The sequence below is a fragment of the Hirundo rustica genome, chromosome 1, assembly GCF_015227805.2.
Source record: "Hirundo rustica isolate bHirRus1 chromosome 1, bHirRus1.pri.v3, whole genome shotgun sequence".
Taxonomy (NCBI): Eukaryota; Metazoa; Chordata; class Aves; order Passeriformes; family Hirundinidae; genus Hirundo; species Hirundo rustica.
This window is the reverse complement of record NC_053450.1, coordinates 150,233,148-150,249,619: the sequence shown is the minus strand read 5'-3', so window position 1 is coordinate 150,249,619 and position 16,472 is coordinate 150,233,148. Positions and strand designations below refer to the sequence as shown.

At 41.1% G+C, this 16,472-nt stretch overlaps 1 protein-coding gene across 8 annotated transcripts in view; it reads right to left on the bottom strand.

Annotated features, from left to right (window-relative positions):
* Positions 1-16,472, bottom strand: part of PRKAG2 (protein kinase AMP-activated non-catalytic subunit gamma 2) — a 208,616-nt gene that overhangs the window by 13,937 nt on the left and 178,207 nt on the right. For all 8 annotated transcript variants that reach the window (XM_040053636.2, XM_040053830.2, XM_040053700.2 and 5 more), the window contains 3 exons: positions 13,893-14,002; positions 1,999-2,080; positions 422-480 (listed from right to left, as the gene is read on the bottom strand). In XM_040053636.2, coding sequence (XP_039909570.1) covers positions 422-480; positions 1,999-2,080; positions 13,893-14,002 — 251 coding nt within the window. The remainder of the gene's footprint in view (positions 1-421; positions 481-1,998; positions 2,081-13,892; positions 14,003-16,472) is intronic.

The window sequence follows — 16,472 nt, the reverse complement described above, 5'->3', positions numbered from 1 at the left end:
CTCTCGATTCTTTTTGCTAGTAAAACATAGTACATATGTTTTAATTGGTAGAGGGGGAATTGTGATTTGACAGGAACAAGAAAGGGATGTAAATGTTTGTATGAACATGCAAGCTAGAGAATTTCATCAACTGACTGCCAATGGGAATTTCAAACTACAGTTAATTGAAGGCAACAGATCTCCAACTGATTGTGCAATTCAGCCATGTAACTAAAATATTTGCATATATTTAACTAGTTTAACTTGTTTATTCTAGACCATCACTCCAAGAACAGTAATTTTTTACAGCATCCAAGCCTCTGTAAGTTACCATCCAAGGACTTTAAATAATAATCACAACCATGACAAACTTTTCAATTTGGTATTTCAGTCTCTGTACTGCATGGCAAATGATCAAATTATAGCTTAACATCATACTTACCATTGGAGACTTATAGTATCTATGCAGTATGTTAATGAAATCTGTAATTGTTAACATTCCTGGAACAAATGATACATAAAAAAAGCAGGTCTTTAGATATATACTTAACATCTAGAACTTCCAGCTATTTTCTCAATTTATATCCACAATACATATTATGATAAATGTTAAATCCATGCAAAATACCACTGGTACTGGACTATTTAACAGTAGGACTTCAAACCCATGCCTATTCACTTTCACATTGACATAGTGCTTCAGAATAAAACCACATCTGAAGTAATATTCAATATTATAACCCATGTGCTTCTCCTCACTTTCAATCTGACTCAAAAAACCCCTTGAATTCAGACCACATCCACACCAAAACCATGGGAAGAAAAGAGGGGTTTTAGAACACCTTTCAAGGTTGGAGAACTGTTCTCGCCTTTCATTTTCTTTTTGAATGAGACACATTCTCATTATGTACTTGCCAAGTCAGGCAGACTCCTGGACTCAAATGAAGGAACAGTAGAATACATTTTTCTTGACTATTACTTATTACAGAACTTCAATCAATCATTTCCATGGTAATCCTCAACATCTGTACAGAAATGTGACTTTTCAAAAGAAAAAAAAAAAGCACATCCATTGTATATACATATATTTTAAGCACCAACACCAAGCTATGTAATATAATATTGATGATTAGTTTAGTTACCTGAAAACATTAATCTTTTTTGAGCTTTCAAGTTCTAGATTTGAGAAGATGCAATTGCTCCACTGTTTACTACTCCTACATCTAAACTGAAGAAACTAAGAAATGGGGAGGGGAAAAATTAATCTGGAGGTCAACTTTAAATCAGTAGAGCTTAGTTACAGACAGAACATGAAATGAAATCAAATGCAAATAAAACCCACAGCACTCCTATGGTGTATTGCAAGACTGCTCTTCCTCTCTTGGATTTAAAGTATTTTAACAAATGCTTTATTAAGTATTTACCATTCATTTCCAGGAATCCTCAACGTCCCAGGTCACAAGACATACACATAATTCTATTTGTCACTGCCACTGTGACCCCATTTTCTAACTGCCAGAGAGATCTAGTTTTGAAAGATTATTGTTGTGGTAATTAATGACATGATTTTTAAAAAAGCAGTACATAGATCTGATGTTTTTCACCCAACATGGGACATCTCTGCAGCTTCAGTTCTGGTTTTAGAGATCCCCACTGCACCTTATTGATCGCAGGCTCGTACTGCACTTATATTGGGAAACTGGAATAATAAATCATTCTCTTTATAGTTCCTGTTTTCAAATTTTCCTTTCTGTGAACATAGCCCTTGTTTTTAAACACACAGTGAAGTGCAAGTATTAGAGACAGAATTTCAGAAGGCTGGGACCTAAAAGAAGCATCATGATTCTCAAGGCTGTGAAAGCTGGCACCATTTTGCCCCTCACAAGGACAGAAAAGAAACTCCCTTTTCTCTAAGTATTTCTCTAGGATGTTACATGATGGCCAGGCTCAGACCACCTTCTGAAACAATAAAGCACCTTGGAAATTCGAGTAATCCAGAAAAATGTCAGAGCTACTCACCTACAAAACTCTGTTTTTTACTCTCCCACAGTGGAGCTGCTCTCACACCATTTGCCACCAAGGCAAAAAAGGCTTTCTTTACCTGCAAAAATAATAAAAAAAGAAAAACTAAACAAACTTCTTTTTTTTTTGCCTTGATTTAGCACACCAGGCACCAACAGAAGGATTTCCTCTTTCACCAGGGAAAAACCCAAAAGCAGTATAAACAGGTAGCTGGCATTCAAAAGGAAACCACAATGCCAAACAGAAACCTTAAGCCTTTTACTTTTAAAATGGTTAAAAAGCTAGAAAAAGCTTAGCAAAATCAGACCTGTTTTTCTTTTGTTTTGTGAATATTCTAAATGAAGGCCTCTGATATATCCATAAACTAGAGAGGGCCTTAAATTTAACACATGAAGACTGAGCTGCCTTCTAGTCAGTGTTTACTACAGCAAATTGTTAAAAAAATGAGATTGAAACAACAGCAGTTCCATGTCCCTTACAGCTTTAGACACCTGATTTACACAAATAATAATAATAAAAAAGTTTGATTATTCTAAATATGACTGAAAATTAAAAGAATTACCTAGTCTGTTTTGCTGCCAAAGAAATCAACCAAGTACTTCAATTTTTAATGACGTAACCCTCCCCAGAATTAGAGGTTACAAGGTCATGGTGTCATTCTGAAAAGAAACATTTCCCTGTGAACTCTGGCTCTCTGAAAATGAAGGACTCAGGCTCTGCTGCACCTCAAAGCCCTGATCTGGTGATTTGCTGGAGTGTGACCCCCTTCCTGTCCTGCCCACACCCTGAACAGTCTTCCCATGGAAGACACAATACAGAAGTGATGGTTCTTGACCTGACACAAAACAAAAGACACAAAAAAAATCTTTATTTCTGTATCCATGAAATTTGTCCTCGGTCCAAATAACACAGAATTGCAATTCTTTGTTGGATGCAATCTGAACAGATCATGATTTCACTCATCAGTATCTTAAAGGTCTACTTGAAATTATGTACCAAGGGAATCCTCTCCACAACAGCTTAATGGGAATAAAAGGGCTTCACAGTCAACAGAATCAGCATCCAATAAAGTAGTGGCAAAGAAAAATGTAGGCAGTGATCAGCATTTCTTGCTACATCTTGTCTGCTTTTCCCTGACCATGAGAAGCAAATCCACTCTCCAAACATCAGCAGATCTCAAAGCTGCTCCCTGACTTCAGAGACCCTCCAGCACCAATGAACAGGAATAACCATCAGCCAACATCCCTTAACTGCTCTGAAACTGAAGAAGCCACGTGGGGAAAAACAACAAAACCCCAGGGCCACAAGTAGGACTAAATACACAGGATTTATCTAGAAAATGGTTAAACAGAAAGGTGCCAGCCAGCTGACACAAGGAGGAGTCAGCCCACACAAACATTACCAAATCCACCACAGGAGCATCCTAACTCATGAGGAAGACTGAAACCACAAAGAAACCCTCCAGGCAAGATACATGAAGTGTTCCCATATAACAGCATCACACTTTGAGTTAACGCAGCAAAAGCAGGGAGCTATCTGGGGAGCAGATACGAGACAGATGTGAGTTCACACAGACCAACTCCAGCTTGGGGCAAAGTAAGTTCTAACCATTCTTCATCAAAAAAGGAGGAAAGGACACCCACACTGCCCAAAATCCAAGCTTTCAGCTTTGGTATCTTTCCCTACAAAGAGCCATCACACAAGGTCATAGTCACCATCAGCTCTCGTCCCCAGTCTTTCACAAGAGAAAGATGTTCAAGGCTGGAACAGAGCAAGAAGCCTAATCTATTGAGGCCAGGGGGAAAAAGCTTTCTCCCAGATAGCAATCATGCAAGGCAACTCCTCCAGCAAGTTTACAAGCCCTGTAATTGATAACCTGGAAAAGAAGCATGCCTGTGGCAGAAAACATGTGGAAAGCCAACTCCAGCGCTTCAGGCAGTCTCCAAATTCCTGCTACTACTTCTTTCCCAGACACAGCAGCAGCAAAGAACACCAGCTAACACCATGCTCAGATGGGTGAGACAGCAAGGCTGAGGTGTTATTTTAGATTCAGAAAAGGCACTTCAAGAGAGAGAGTTCCAAAGATAAACTACTCAAGATGCTGAGCTTGTAGACAGTCCAGAAGGAAAAGAAAGGATTCTTCAAAGGTTAAGTTCTTGCCCTGATCCATTTTGATTTACTTCCAGGAATCACAAGAATCTTCAGTTAGGTGCCATCTTGTCTAGCTTCAAAAGACACATTTTGGAGAACCTGGGGGCTGCTGAACAGATACAGCTATGAAGACAGTTCAGAATTAAATCTTTCATAAAAGACAAGAATTTTAGCTTAAGCACTAGGATATTAAACATCTGATGTAATAAATCACCAAAATTTAGTAAAGAAACACTTAAACTCAATCCCCTGGGCTGTCCTCCTAGACCACAGCACAAATGACACCGTTATTGTTGCCTTCATTTGTATTGTAGGAAGTGTTACATGGCCATCTTTTAAATAAAGTAATAATGCCATCAGTTCTTAAATGTTAATACTTGTCTCTTATATAAGTAAGGTAATTACAAAGCAAAAACGCTTAATTGGTTAATTAACCCTTAAACATCTTAATTCTTCTTTGCTAAAACTGCTTGCTAGGGCAAACAGATACTCATCCACTCCCACTTCCTTGCAGTTTCTGTGGTCGACCAATTTCAGTCGCCCAAAGTGCTGCTTGGTGGCCAGCCAAAGCACAGGGCTGTGGAGCTGGGCTTCTGTCCAGCACTTTTAGATGTTTCAGTGATGTTCATGCAGAAAATACCCACAAGGACCTCGCTTTCTGATGATATATTGTTAGTAGCCTTTGAAGATCTCCACCATGTCCCATCTCTGGACCTCCAGCAGCGTTGTTAATTCCAGACCCCACAGTTTTTGACCGGCCTGACCTTCACAAACCCATTGTTCAGCAGCCAGAGCCCAGAGATTGTCGCTGTTCAACACCATGTACAAACACTCTTCAAACAAAGCACTTTTGTTCTTATTAACCATGTCCTAACACACACAATGGACCACTAAAAATGGGATTTATCTGCCCAAATTTAGAGGTTGTTCTGACATTTACCCTGACCTTGCATATTCGTCCGACTTCGCAGCTGGGGCACAACTCATCAGCCTTCCACAGGGATTAAGTTGGATCCCACAGATGCCATCTCCCCCCTCACTAAGATGTCTAGACATTTACAATCAGAAGAGCAATCCTACTTTGTGTGACTGTCTTCTCCCAGATTCCGCCCTTTAAGTAGAAGAGTCAAATTTCAGCAAAAGAACACAGCAATTAAATCCTAGATATATCATAGATCACCTCAACAATAGCTGCTATTCCACTACACTGAGCACAACAGGAACAAGCTTTTCTTACAACAGGAACACATTCCACTGTGAATATGCTGAATAAAAGAACAGACTAATTTAGGTTAGGCAAAACCTCTGGAGGTTTGTGCACACCATTCAAACATTTCCACTGCAAGTCTGAAGGAGGACAAAGCCTCTTCAAATACAAGTCACTACCAAGAAAATAAGAGACCTGGACATACAAGTCCTGTTTTTCAGGTAGAATATTTGGAAAACCCCATCCCTTATGGTTAGTGAGCTCCTAAAATAGCTGGATTACTGGGCAGTGAAACCAGGAACAGCAGCAAATTTCACTAGACAGCAGAGTAAGTTTTTCCTCACTGCTGGGAAACACTGAAAGGGACACTCCTTCTTATGAGATACCAGGAATTTTACAAGCCCTTGCAGAAATGCTCTCTCCAGCAAACATCTGTGAATGAGGGAGCCACCTGAAAGGAAAACTCAAGTTGAGCTTGTTTCCAAAAATTCAGTATGTGTACAACACACACACATTTTTTACCTAACACTGTGTTATGAAAACTGTAACTATGTCCATAAGTAACCAGTGGCTCAGACTTGTCTTCCAGGACTGTCCCATAAGGCAAAGAGGGTGACTGCTGCTGTTGAAATAATTGACTTCATTTGCCTTGCAAAAAGAGTCCTGTTCTTGACAAACTGTTGTGAGAAAAGAGCTGTCACAGTTCCTGGTGCTAAAGGGTCAGAGCACAGAATCCTACCGAGCTGAAAAACACAACTCAGCACCACTGCCTCAGGACAAAATACACTGAAAAGGCTCAAAGGTGGCAGAAGTAAGAAACAAAGCTATAGAACACCCTCAGATATGCCAGTACCAAGCAAGAGGATGATGCAAATCATGGTTCAGTAGCATGGACAGTGCTCAAAGACCTGCCAGAACTCCTGTGGTGTGGCTGCCATCGAAAGGCTGGATGATAAATGTGTACCTCTGTTTCACTGTGTAAGCTAGCATCAGCCTGGAAAGTCCCTAACACAACCCCAGGAAACGTCTATTTTATCAGATCAGAACAGAAAGGAAGAGGCTCCTTCTTACAATCTTTGGCACAGAGCTCCCATAAAAGTATCAGACCCAGCTGATCCCTGACATTTTTATCAACTCTGATTCCTGATGGATGGATGCTCTAAGGTGATCTAGAACATTCATCATCATTTTCACTGGGTAAGTTGACAAATTCCCAGCTTATTTTTATTCCAAGCAATTTTTAAGGAGTACAAAACTAGAGATGACAAATACCTCCAAAAATACACATGCAGACCATAGTATCATACCCAAATCTTTCAGGCAGTCCCTGAGAAACAACCACACTTCCTAGCATAACAGAGTACAAAGTCTGACACGTAGGTGAAAAGAATTTACAAGAGGAAGACATCTAGTCTTAGCAGACTCGGTAGGAATAGCTGAAGAACTAAATACACATTTTAAGTACCAAATACCAAGGCTTGGAGGGGCTTCTCAATGGCTTCCCCCTGCAAAGGGGGAAAAGTTTTATCATTTCAAAGAAAAACAACGTTACCTCTATCTTCACAACATGAGCAAATGTGGCAAAGTCACTCCACAGACCTTGTTCTCACCGTTAAGAGCATGAAGGTGGAAGGAAAAGTTACTCTGAGAATTCCTTGTTAAGAGGCCAAACACTCCCATTTCAATAGTTCTTACCAGGTAGGAAGACACACAGCAGTACAGCTGGTCTTTGTTGTAACAGGAAAATCATCAGGGCTCTGCTGCAACCTTTGTACAGCCTAAAACCTGGGCAACCCACACCTTACTCCTTGGTTCAAGTGTGTTTATGAGCCAAGACTCCTGAATGAGGCAACAGTTTGTAGCCCAACATAAACAGAACTGTTTCTTTAAGCAGCATGGCAAGTTGTGTGGCTGCCCAAATCTTAGCAAGTCTCCAAGAGAGGAAAAAGAAAAAAACTACTGCAGGTAAAGCTGATGGTCTTGCTAACAGATCTCCCCTGCTACTCCCTCACACCACCAGGATTTCAGGCTGTGCTTCCTCTGTACGAAAGGCTGCCACCTGAACTAAAGCCCATGAAATATTATTTGGGAACATGTTACAAACATATTACTAAGTTGAAAATACAACTTTGCTACAGAGCTCTCTGGACAGCCCTCCTCTTCCTTGCTGTTGGCATTACCTTCAAAGGACTCTTTTTCTATGAGCTAAGTTGGAATACTCCTGCATTCATCCCCAGATCCCACAATTCCCATCCTGGTAATACAAAAGCAGTACAAGCTGAACATTCTCCAACCCATCGTGCACTTTCACTTTGAAACAATTCACACTGGGAAACATATTTAACTTGCAATTCCTTTTTCTTTTTTTTTTCCTTCAAATAAAGATGTGATGCCCAATCCAGACATCCTTTTAAGTTACAGAGAACTACAGTTCTGTAAGGGAGCTATTTTGAAAAGTTAAAAATCTCTCTTCTGGTGCATTTATAATTCAGTGTTTTTACAAACTGATTTGTCTGGGGAGACTAAACCAGTATGAAGAATACAACCAACCATTTCAGCATTATGACTGCTGCATTCAAATTCATTTTCCAATTATTTTCTTCTTTGGTCTGTGAATTTGTTAGCACCATTTCCCCCTCAAAGGACTATGCTGTTAAACAAAGAGGCTACTTAAGGACAATAAAGACTTTTGCCTAGGGCAACAGACAAGCTCATCGTGGATCATATCAAGTAGAATTTCCTCCTTACCTTACCAAGTAGATTGGAGAAACACTGGACAAACCTGTTATTAACTGGGCAGCTACTTTTCCTTCAACATCTGAAAACTCTCAACCAATAAGCATTCACAATCAGGTCCTCTAGCTCAGGCCGAATTTTTCAAAGTTTGTATGAAACTAGACCAAAATTAATTTATCTTTTGCAGGTGATGGAAAGGGAACAGTTCTGGGTAGATCATGCACTTCTTACCACCACAGCTGAGTAAAATTTAAGGTGTGATGGTTTATTACCCTTCAAGGCCAAGCCAAACTAACAGGCTGAGTCTTACCCTCACGTTAGAACTATGCACATATCCTAGATTTCTGCCCTGGGAGCAGGTGCCATGTCCACATGCAGAATTCTTCCTCACACCACATGCCTGTGGAATGGTGCCAGTCCAGCTGAAGACACCAAATCAAGACCTGCACTGATGCTCTGTGTCAATGTGTCCAAACTGGAGCTTTCTGCTGTCAGATTTCACACCAGCATGGGCTAAGAGGGAACATCAGGTAAATCTGGTGGGCAGAGCCAGTGGGATCAGCTGCAGGGGGAAGGGCACAGAAATTCCTTCACAGATTAAGATCTTATCCAAAAACTGGTGATGGGGCAGAGAAGGCAAGAAGAATGATACATAACTTTCACTCAGCCAAGCACAAACACCTTACCTACACCCTGTGTAGTAATTTCTGTTTAAATGGTACCTACCATTCCTCCAAGACCCACAAATGAGTGCTTCCTATTGATTCTGAGAGCTACAGGAATTAAACCTTATGCTTGTATATCAGCAACAGGAGAAGCTCTGAAAAAACACAACAGTCTTCCCATATTATGCTACTGATTCCAGCCTGATCTCAATGAAGGGACTTTCATGTGGCTGCTCAGTTGCCTCAGCCCACATGCTGGTTAGAGGCTAAATGAGATGATTCTCTTACAGTTCTGTGGGCAGGGTAAGCAAGGGGGGACAGTCACACTCCTCAGAAACGCAGACAGCAGCAGCTTCATCAGGGAGAAACCTCAGAGCCAGCTAAGGAACAGACAGAAGAATCCTTTTGTAAAGCTGTGTGACAGCAGACCCAGTGTCTGCTGTGTGGTTCTGGGAGCAAACCATCCTGGAGCATTTGATTCCTGGAAGCCTCATTTATCTCATTACCGTGGAGAGAGGCAACACCCCAGTCAAGAATGACCTGGAGAGAATCAGAATAATAAATCCATTTACTGACTAGAGTCAGCACAAGGAAGAGAAAATATAAATCCTCTTCCACCCTTCTAATGTTGAATCCATTTCGTGCTCTGCAGAAGTTACAAGGTATATTTACTGCCAGCTTTTTGAATCACTAAAGAAGTTTCCAGAACATTGTTTAATTTTTTTTTTTTTTCAGTTATGTGGCAGAAAATTAACTAAGCTCTTACAAGAGTGACAGCTTCTGACAAAAGCCTACACTGGTGATAACAACATCTGGTCCATTAACATCTTAAGTAATTTCATTAAACAGACAGGTTAAATAATTTAACCGAGTCATGAAAAGATTTCTTCAGCATAGAGAAGGAAATAAAAGGAAAGAGTCTTTAGGATTCTGAAAGCTTATTCTGATGACTGTTTCCACATAAACATGATTTTTATTAGTTTATGAAGTACTGGACAAAGGTTTTTAACAGTTTCAAGGTCATGGTGAGCAGAAGCTAGCTATGTTTTATTATTAAAACCCAAACTTACCTGTAACAGGTAAGAATATAATTTAGTCAAAGATCAGATAGAGTTTTGACCCAGAGAGTTTATACAAACTCCACAAGGCGCAGCCACTATATTTGCTACCAGATCATTCCTGGGACTGCAGGTTGCTGCTTGATACAAAGCAGGGAAGTCCCCATCTAATACTCACCTTCTACATCCTCGTCAAGGGTTAATTGCTTTGTGCTAGAAAACAAGCTAATCCTTCTCATCTTTGTGTAGTCTGGGCAAAGCCACAACAAATTAATACATTTCTTTCAAGGTCAGACAAAAATCTGGCCTTAAGAAAGCTTCTGGAGTTAAGCTTCAGAGATTGCTATAAGCTAGGTAAGAGGCATTTCCTTAAAAAATGCTAATACAGTTCAGGATGGGGTGGGCGGGGGGAATGCATTGGTCTCTAAAAAACCAGACAGATGCAGCAACAAGGAAAAATTGAAATCCCATCAGATGATGTTAGACAAAGTAACCCGGCAGACAGAATGTGAACAAAGTGTTACATTTCATTCATCTTTGAATTTAATACAGGAATTGTTTCGTTTTCCATCAAAGGAAAAGATCAGATTGCTGCATCACTGTATGTACCTGATACAGGTTAAAACCAACAAAAAGAAAGGAAAGGCAGACCTGGGTGCCCCCTCCTCCCCCCAGATCATCTGCACCCCAAATGCATGAACACTTGCACAGTGCTCACACGCTGTGTTGAAGACACAAGCTGGTGACCAATAAATCTGCATTCGGCTCAGTGATCTCCTGAAGTCTGCCATGAAGGCAATCCAGAGCCATTTGTAATTAGCATAATTAGAATGAAGAAGAACGGTAAGTTAATGCTTAGACCAGCCCTTCAAGGGACAACCTCCCTAACCTCTCCTAGGGGCTGTGAAGGGTTTCTTCTCCTGTTTACATCTCGAGATGTGTAAAAGATGAGAAAATTTCTCCATTCTGAGCTGCACACTGTTGCAACTTGCCCCATTTCCCCATCATCCACAGAGTCAAATTTCCAGACTTCACAGGAAAGCTCATAACATCTAATTGTCTCCTGACTCTCTTCCTGGTCAGATCAGACTTTATGAAGTTTCTTTAACGTGTGCCAAGCAAAGACAGTATCTTCCCTGGGAAAAGCCAAAGGCGGCAGCTCGTCACAAACAAGGAGCACTCGTGGGTCACAGGCAGGGGAAAAGCCACAGCCGCCAAGTTCAATGTGATTCTAATAAATATTTATGAGGAGCAAGTAAGTCTTAATAAACCGAAAAGGCGTAAGAACAGCCCACAGTCAGTGTAACTCAAGAGAACCGAGGCAGCGAGCACTTTCCCAGGCAGCACCTGCCGCTTGCAGGGCTCAGCACGGGCCAGGCACCGCTCCAGGCCGGCAGAGCGGCTGCAGACGCTGTCCCGGGGAAGCTCTGAGTGGAACCTCAGCCCGGCAAACCGAGCAGCGCCAGCCGGCCTCGGGCAGGTGAACAGGGCAGGGCTCAGCACACTGCATTTGTTTAGTGTGGGCGCTGCGTGCCGAGGGGCACGTCGTCCTGCTGAAGCACGGCTCTCCTCCGCTGCGGGAGCCGTGCCCAGCTGAGGGCCTTGCTGAGTGGCAAGAGAACGCCACAGCCGGGCGCAGGTGCCGCGGAACACGCAACACGCGCCCTGGACACTGGGGCACAGCGCTGGAATCGAGCCCCCTGTGCCCTCTGACCGACACATGAACAGGGCTGAAGAGACTCCCAGCATTTCCTGCTCTTTATTAGCTGCTACTTCTGCTATTTCAAGCCTTCCTTCTATTTCCAGTGTAAGGGCGCCTCACCATCCCCTCTCTTAGGGCTAAAACAAGATGCCTTTTGAACCGTCATGCTAATTCCCTCACAGACACCGAGACTAAACATTTACATTTACCGATCAGCCTTGCTTCAGCGTTACGACTGGTGCCACTTTATGTAAGGGTAACATTTCCAATTTCCCCACAACTAACAACAGCTTTAGAATACTTTCCAAAGTAGCTCAGGAATAGTTTTCCACGGCAGAAGTATGTGATGTGAGCTGTGATCGCTGACCAGCAGAGGGAGACGGGATACTGCTGCCAAACATCCAAAATCCGGAATCTTTCAAAGGATGCCATCAGAACAGAACCCACCTCCAGTTTTCCTTCTTCCCCCACCGATGATTACTAACTTTTATTAAGGGAGGCAAGAAGTGAGCAGCTAAATTGTGTGTTTTAGCTCTAATGTTATTTAAAACCCGAATTCAAACCACTGGAGAACTTTTTCAAGGCACCAGGTCTTTTTTTTTGGTAGATGTTCTCTGTTTGTTTGTTTTTATTTTAGGTGAAACACTGATGAAACAGACTCAGGTAAGACAAACATCCATTAGGGCGGATCCACAGAAACTGAATGTTTCAGACCTGTGTTATCAAAGTACAAACTGATACAAAGTCCTGAGGTACTGGACAATAAGTAATTTATACATTAAAAATTAAAATGCAAGGAACAGTTCAGAAGTTTTATTTGACCACCCTTATTGGGTTAACTCTCCACAATGTACTTATTCTGCTGTTTTAGACAAATAAAGAAAGCTATTCTATTTTTATATTTCATACATGTTTGTGCACCAGCCACACCAAACTGAATGACCATAACGTGTTTTGAAGACACTGATGGTGGCACATTAACACAGGGTGCCAGGTAAAGAACTAAACTGAAATACTGAACAGAAATATTTAAAAGACCTCTTAATAGCATTCAGATCTGGTTTGATGTCATTCATCAAGAGATCTGGAGACTCCAAAAGGAATCACTGGCCTGCCCCAATGGCCTCAGGATTAACTGGTAAATGGAATAAAGAACATCATCTCCTCAACTGCAACAGTGACCAGGCTCAAGCCTTTGACCCAGGTGAGCTCTGACAATGCAGGCTGTGGGTGGTGCCCACTGCAGATATCAACTCCCACCACATTATCACATAGCGTGAGGAGAAAATACCTTCTGGAATGAAAAGGAGGCCAACAGTCTTTGAGGAGAGGTGAAAGAATGACAGTGAACCCCATCACCCTAAATCTGATTTTTCAGGTCAAAGAGGTCTAAATGTTTTAATCAAGAGCTCACAATCATCCTCTCTTTCAGACAGAAGAAAGGGAACACTTTCTGCAGAACCTTCCCCCCCTCTAAGATGGTGAAAAAGTCTACATAGATTTTCCACCTTTCAGATCATAGCACTCAATCCAGCACTATGTACAATTATCTGATACACAAGATGGCTCTGTGAATGTTTTGGGATTGAGTATCTGTTACATGGCTGCCTCTGACTGTGGAAAGCTGAGATCTGAGTAGTACATTCCAGACCAAAATTACTAAATGGGCTTAGTTAAGTCAGAATTGGAGCATCTTTACAAGGAGAAACACACTGAAACAGCAAAACCCAAAGCAAGCAAAAAAAATACCAATTGCAAAATCCCCGGAAACAAAGAAAGCCACAGCTTTCTACCACACTGCAGAACAGATTAGTCTGTTTCTATAGCAGGCAGCTAATGCCTTCTTTTGGCAAACAAATTCTTCAGACAGAGCCAAGAGTCTAGCAGATGATTTACTGATTAAATGCAAAATGAGAAGCTGAAAACAAAAATTTTCTGGAGAATGTAAGAATTTACATAATTAAGCCATCCATTTGAGTCCTAAACTGTCTTATCAGTACAGGAGGAACAGGCTCGTAGCACCTGGGTACTTTTTAGCTGTTGCACAAGGATCTTACACCAAATGTCTTTTTGTAGATTCAGGTAGCCATGAAGAAGCCAATACAAATTTGAGCTCATCTGAAATTTTTATTTCTAGATAGAGATTTAAACTGCAAACCAAATTACATCCCCTCTTTCTGTTCTGCTAGGATGTTTTCCCCCAACTCCTCTAGCATAACATGAAAGTCAGTTGAAACAATATAGTTTTGTACAGTCAAAGCACAGCACCAGTCCTTCTCTTCAAGAGATCAAATTTCATTTAACACTCAGGAAACACTCATTTAAAAATAAATGAACTGCAAGCAAAGGCAGACTGAAAGGAGAATACTCACTTGTAGCGTAGTGTCGAAAACAACAAGCTTAGAGCTTGTTGGAACAATGTCATAACACTTGTGTGACCTCATGAATCGCACATAAATGTCACTTTCCGATTCTTCAAGTGCTGCAAGTAAAAACATTACGTTGTTTTATTTAAGTAACCTTAAAAAAAAAAAAAGAGTAGCAGAAAAACATGTCAAATCAACGGAACACCACTGCAGAAGGACAACGCTAAAGCAAAACTCAAATTCGCACTTTCACATCTGGATAGTCAGTCACAGGTTTGCTCTCTGCATTTCGGACTCATCTTTCAGATTAAATATACCAAAGACAAAATGCATTGTTGTTCTTTGATGAGAAAGTACTTCCATGCTGAAGAATTACTTTTTTCTTTCTTTCTTTTTTTTTTTTTTTAATCCTAACAGCAACCTACTGAAATATGCATCTCAACACTATTATAAACACAGGATGACAGTTTGAAAATAAGTAGTGTCGGGCTTCACTAACTCAAGCTCCTTAAATTAGTATTTCTTGAATCTTTACTGCTGCTACCTATTTCACTTTTCACATAGTAATTTTCTATTTTCTAAAGAGGCAGCAATCAAGTTCTGTAATCAGCTTCATTCTCTTCAGGGCACACAGAGCATCACAACTCCAACACTTTGTTTATAAAACCAGGATCCACCTGGCTGGAATGGTTTGAGTACTGCATGTCTGCAGCAAGGACATGCAAACCCATCCATATTACCTTCAATTTCCTTTGCATTTGTTTAGATGTATGTGCACATAACCCCCAGATCTGCTCAGGTACAGATTTTTTTTTCTTTTTTTAAGCAATTTGGCTCTCCATTCTTTCCAGCAGGTATCTAGAACTTGGTCAAGGATAACCCCTCCATCAGAGATGTACCCTTTAGACCCTGTAATGATTCTACAGAAACCTGGACACTATTATTATACTTTTGAAGAGCACAATAAAAAAGACAACAAATTTAAAAAAACACCTTGAAAAACCTACAGACCATTAAAGAACTCCATAGTAGGGAGTTAAAAACTCAAAATCCTAATTTGCTAGATATGCTCAAAATCAGCTATCTAGCCCTGGATAAATTATTTGTCATTTCCACCAAATGGCTCAGCACAGCCTCTTTAGTCCAAATTTACAGAAGCAAAGCTGGATCTCCCCTACAAGTGGATGCTCCAGGATCCAGCATCTTCTACACACTGAGCCAAGTCCTTCATTTCCTACTTCCATAACTCTTAAAATAAACAACCAACCAACCAACATGTTGAGTCTTTAGAAAGTTGTGGCTGCTTCTACAATCCTAAGTGCAGTCCCAAGAGTCCCAATTTACTTCAATCTCAAGTTTGTAAACAATTAAGACACTATAGGCAGAAACAAGCATGGGAACACCTCAAATTCCACCAGAACAGTGGAATCACCACCCCTGGACATGTTCAAAAAATGTGTGGATGTGGCACTCGGGGACATGGGATGGTGAACACGGTGTTAACAGTTGGACTTGATGATCTTAAGAGGTTTTTTCCCCAACCTAAATGATTCAATGATTCTATAAACCACAAAACAACCAGCTGAAGCAAATGAACACTCTGAGAGCACATCATGGCTCCACTGAGTCTTGCCAACTCACTAACAACTTTTAAATGTATCAGGATAAGCACAACAACTGGGAGCCAGAACAATTCCATCAGGGGAGGCTGCTCATAGCAGCCACAACCAGGAACTCTAACCAGCACAGGGAAGGTGTGCCCAAAAACCCTCCTCTCACTCACCACACATTCCCACCCTCCAAACACAACTTCAACTGGACCTCAACAATCCCCGCCCAGATGCAAAGGAATGGTTAAATGTTATCTCACCCTGTGTTGTCTTCCAGTTCAGGGGAGACACCACAAAGTGACTGCTTCCCTTCAATTTTAACTGCAAAGTTACAATTATAAATACTCAGAAGCATGAGGTAGCCATCTGTGAGCACTGTTACCACCCCTGTAAATAGCTAGGAAACTCTAGCAGGATCTGGACAAGGATTCAATTGTCCAGCTGGAACTGAGGTTAATTTCTACAGAAGATCCTTACACTATAAATAAGTACAATGCACCACTTTATTAGTTACTAACTAAACATGCAAAACATCAGCAGCACTGATTTACCTCTCATGTCCTACACAACTCCATCAAGTGCCTGTTGGAAGGGATATTTAAGGCTTTCTAACACCTCCGGCTACCTGGGAATACACAACAGCTGCCACAGCCCAATTCTTTGTACAGGTTATTGCCTATTATGTATATATTATGTACATACACAGCTGTTCAATGGAGAAAAAGGTCTCCCAAACTTAAGGCCCAGCACATCTCAGGGATGCACTCACACCCATCTTCCCTGCACAGGGCATAATATTGTTTATAATTTCTGTCCCCTTTCAGAGGACAAACTTCCTGCTTTGGGTTGTATCCAACCACCCCAGTGCTGCAAACATAAGTGATCAAATAAGAACACCCTCATCTCCACGAGGAGGATATTTTTACTTTATTATCTGCTTAGTTTCTTGTTCCAGTCTTATTTGTTTTCCCAAGAA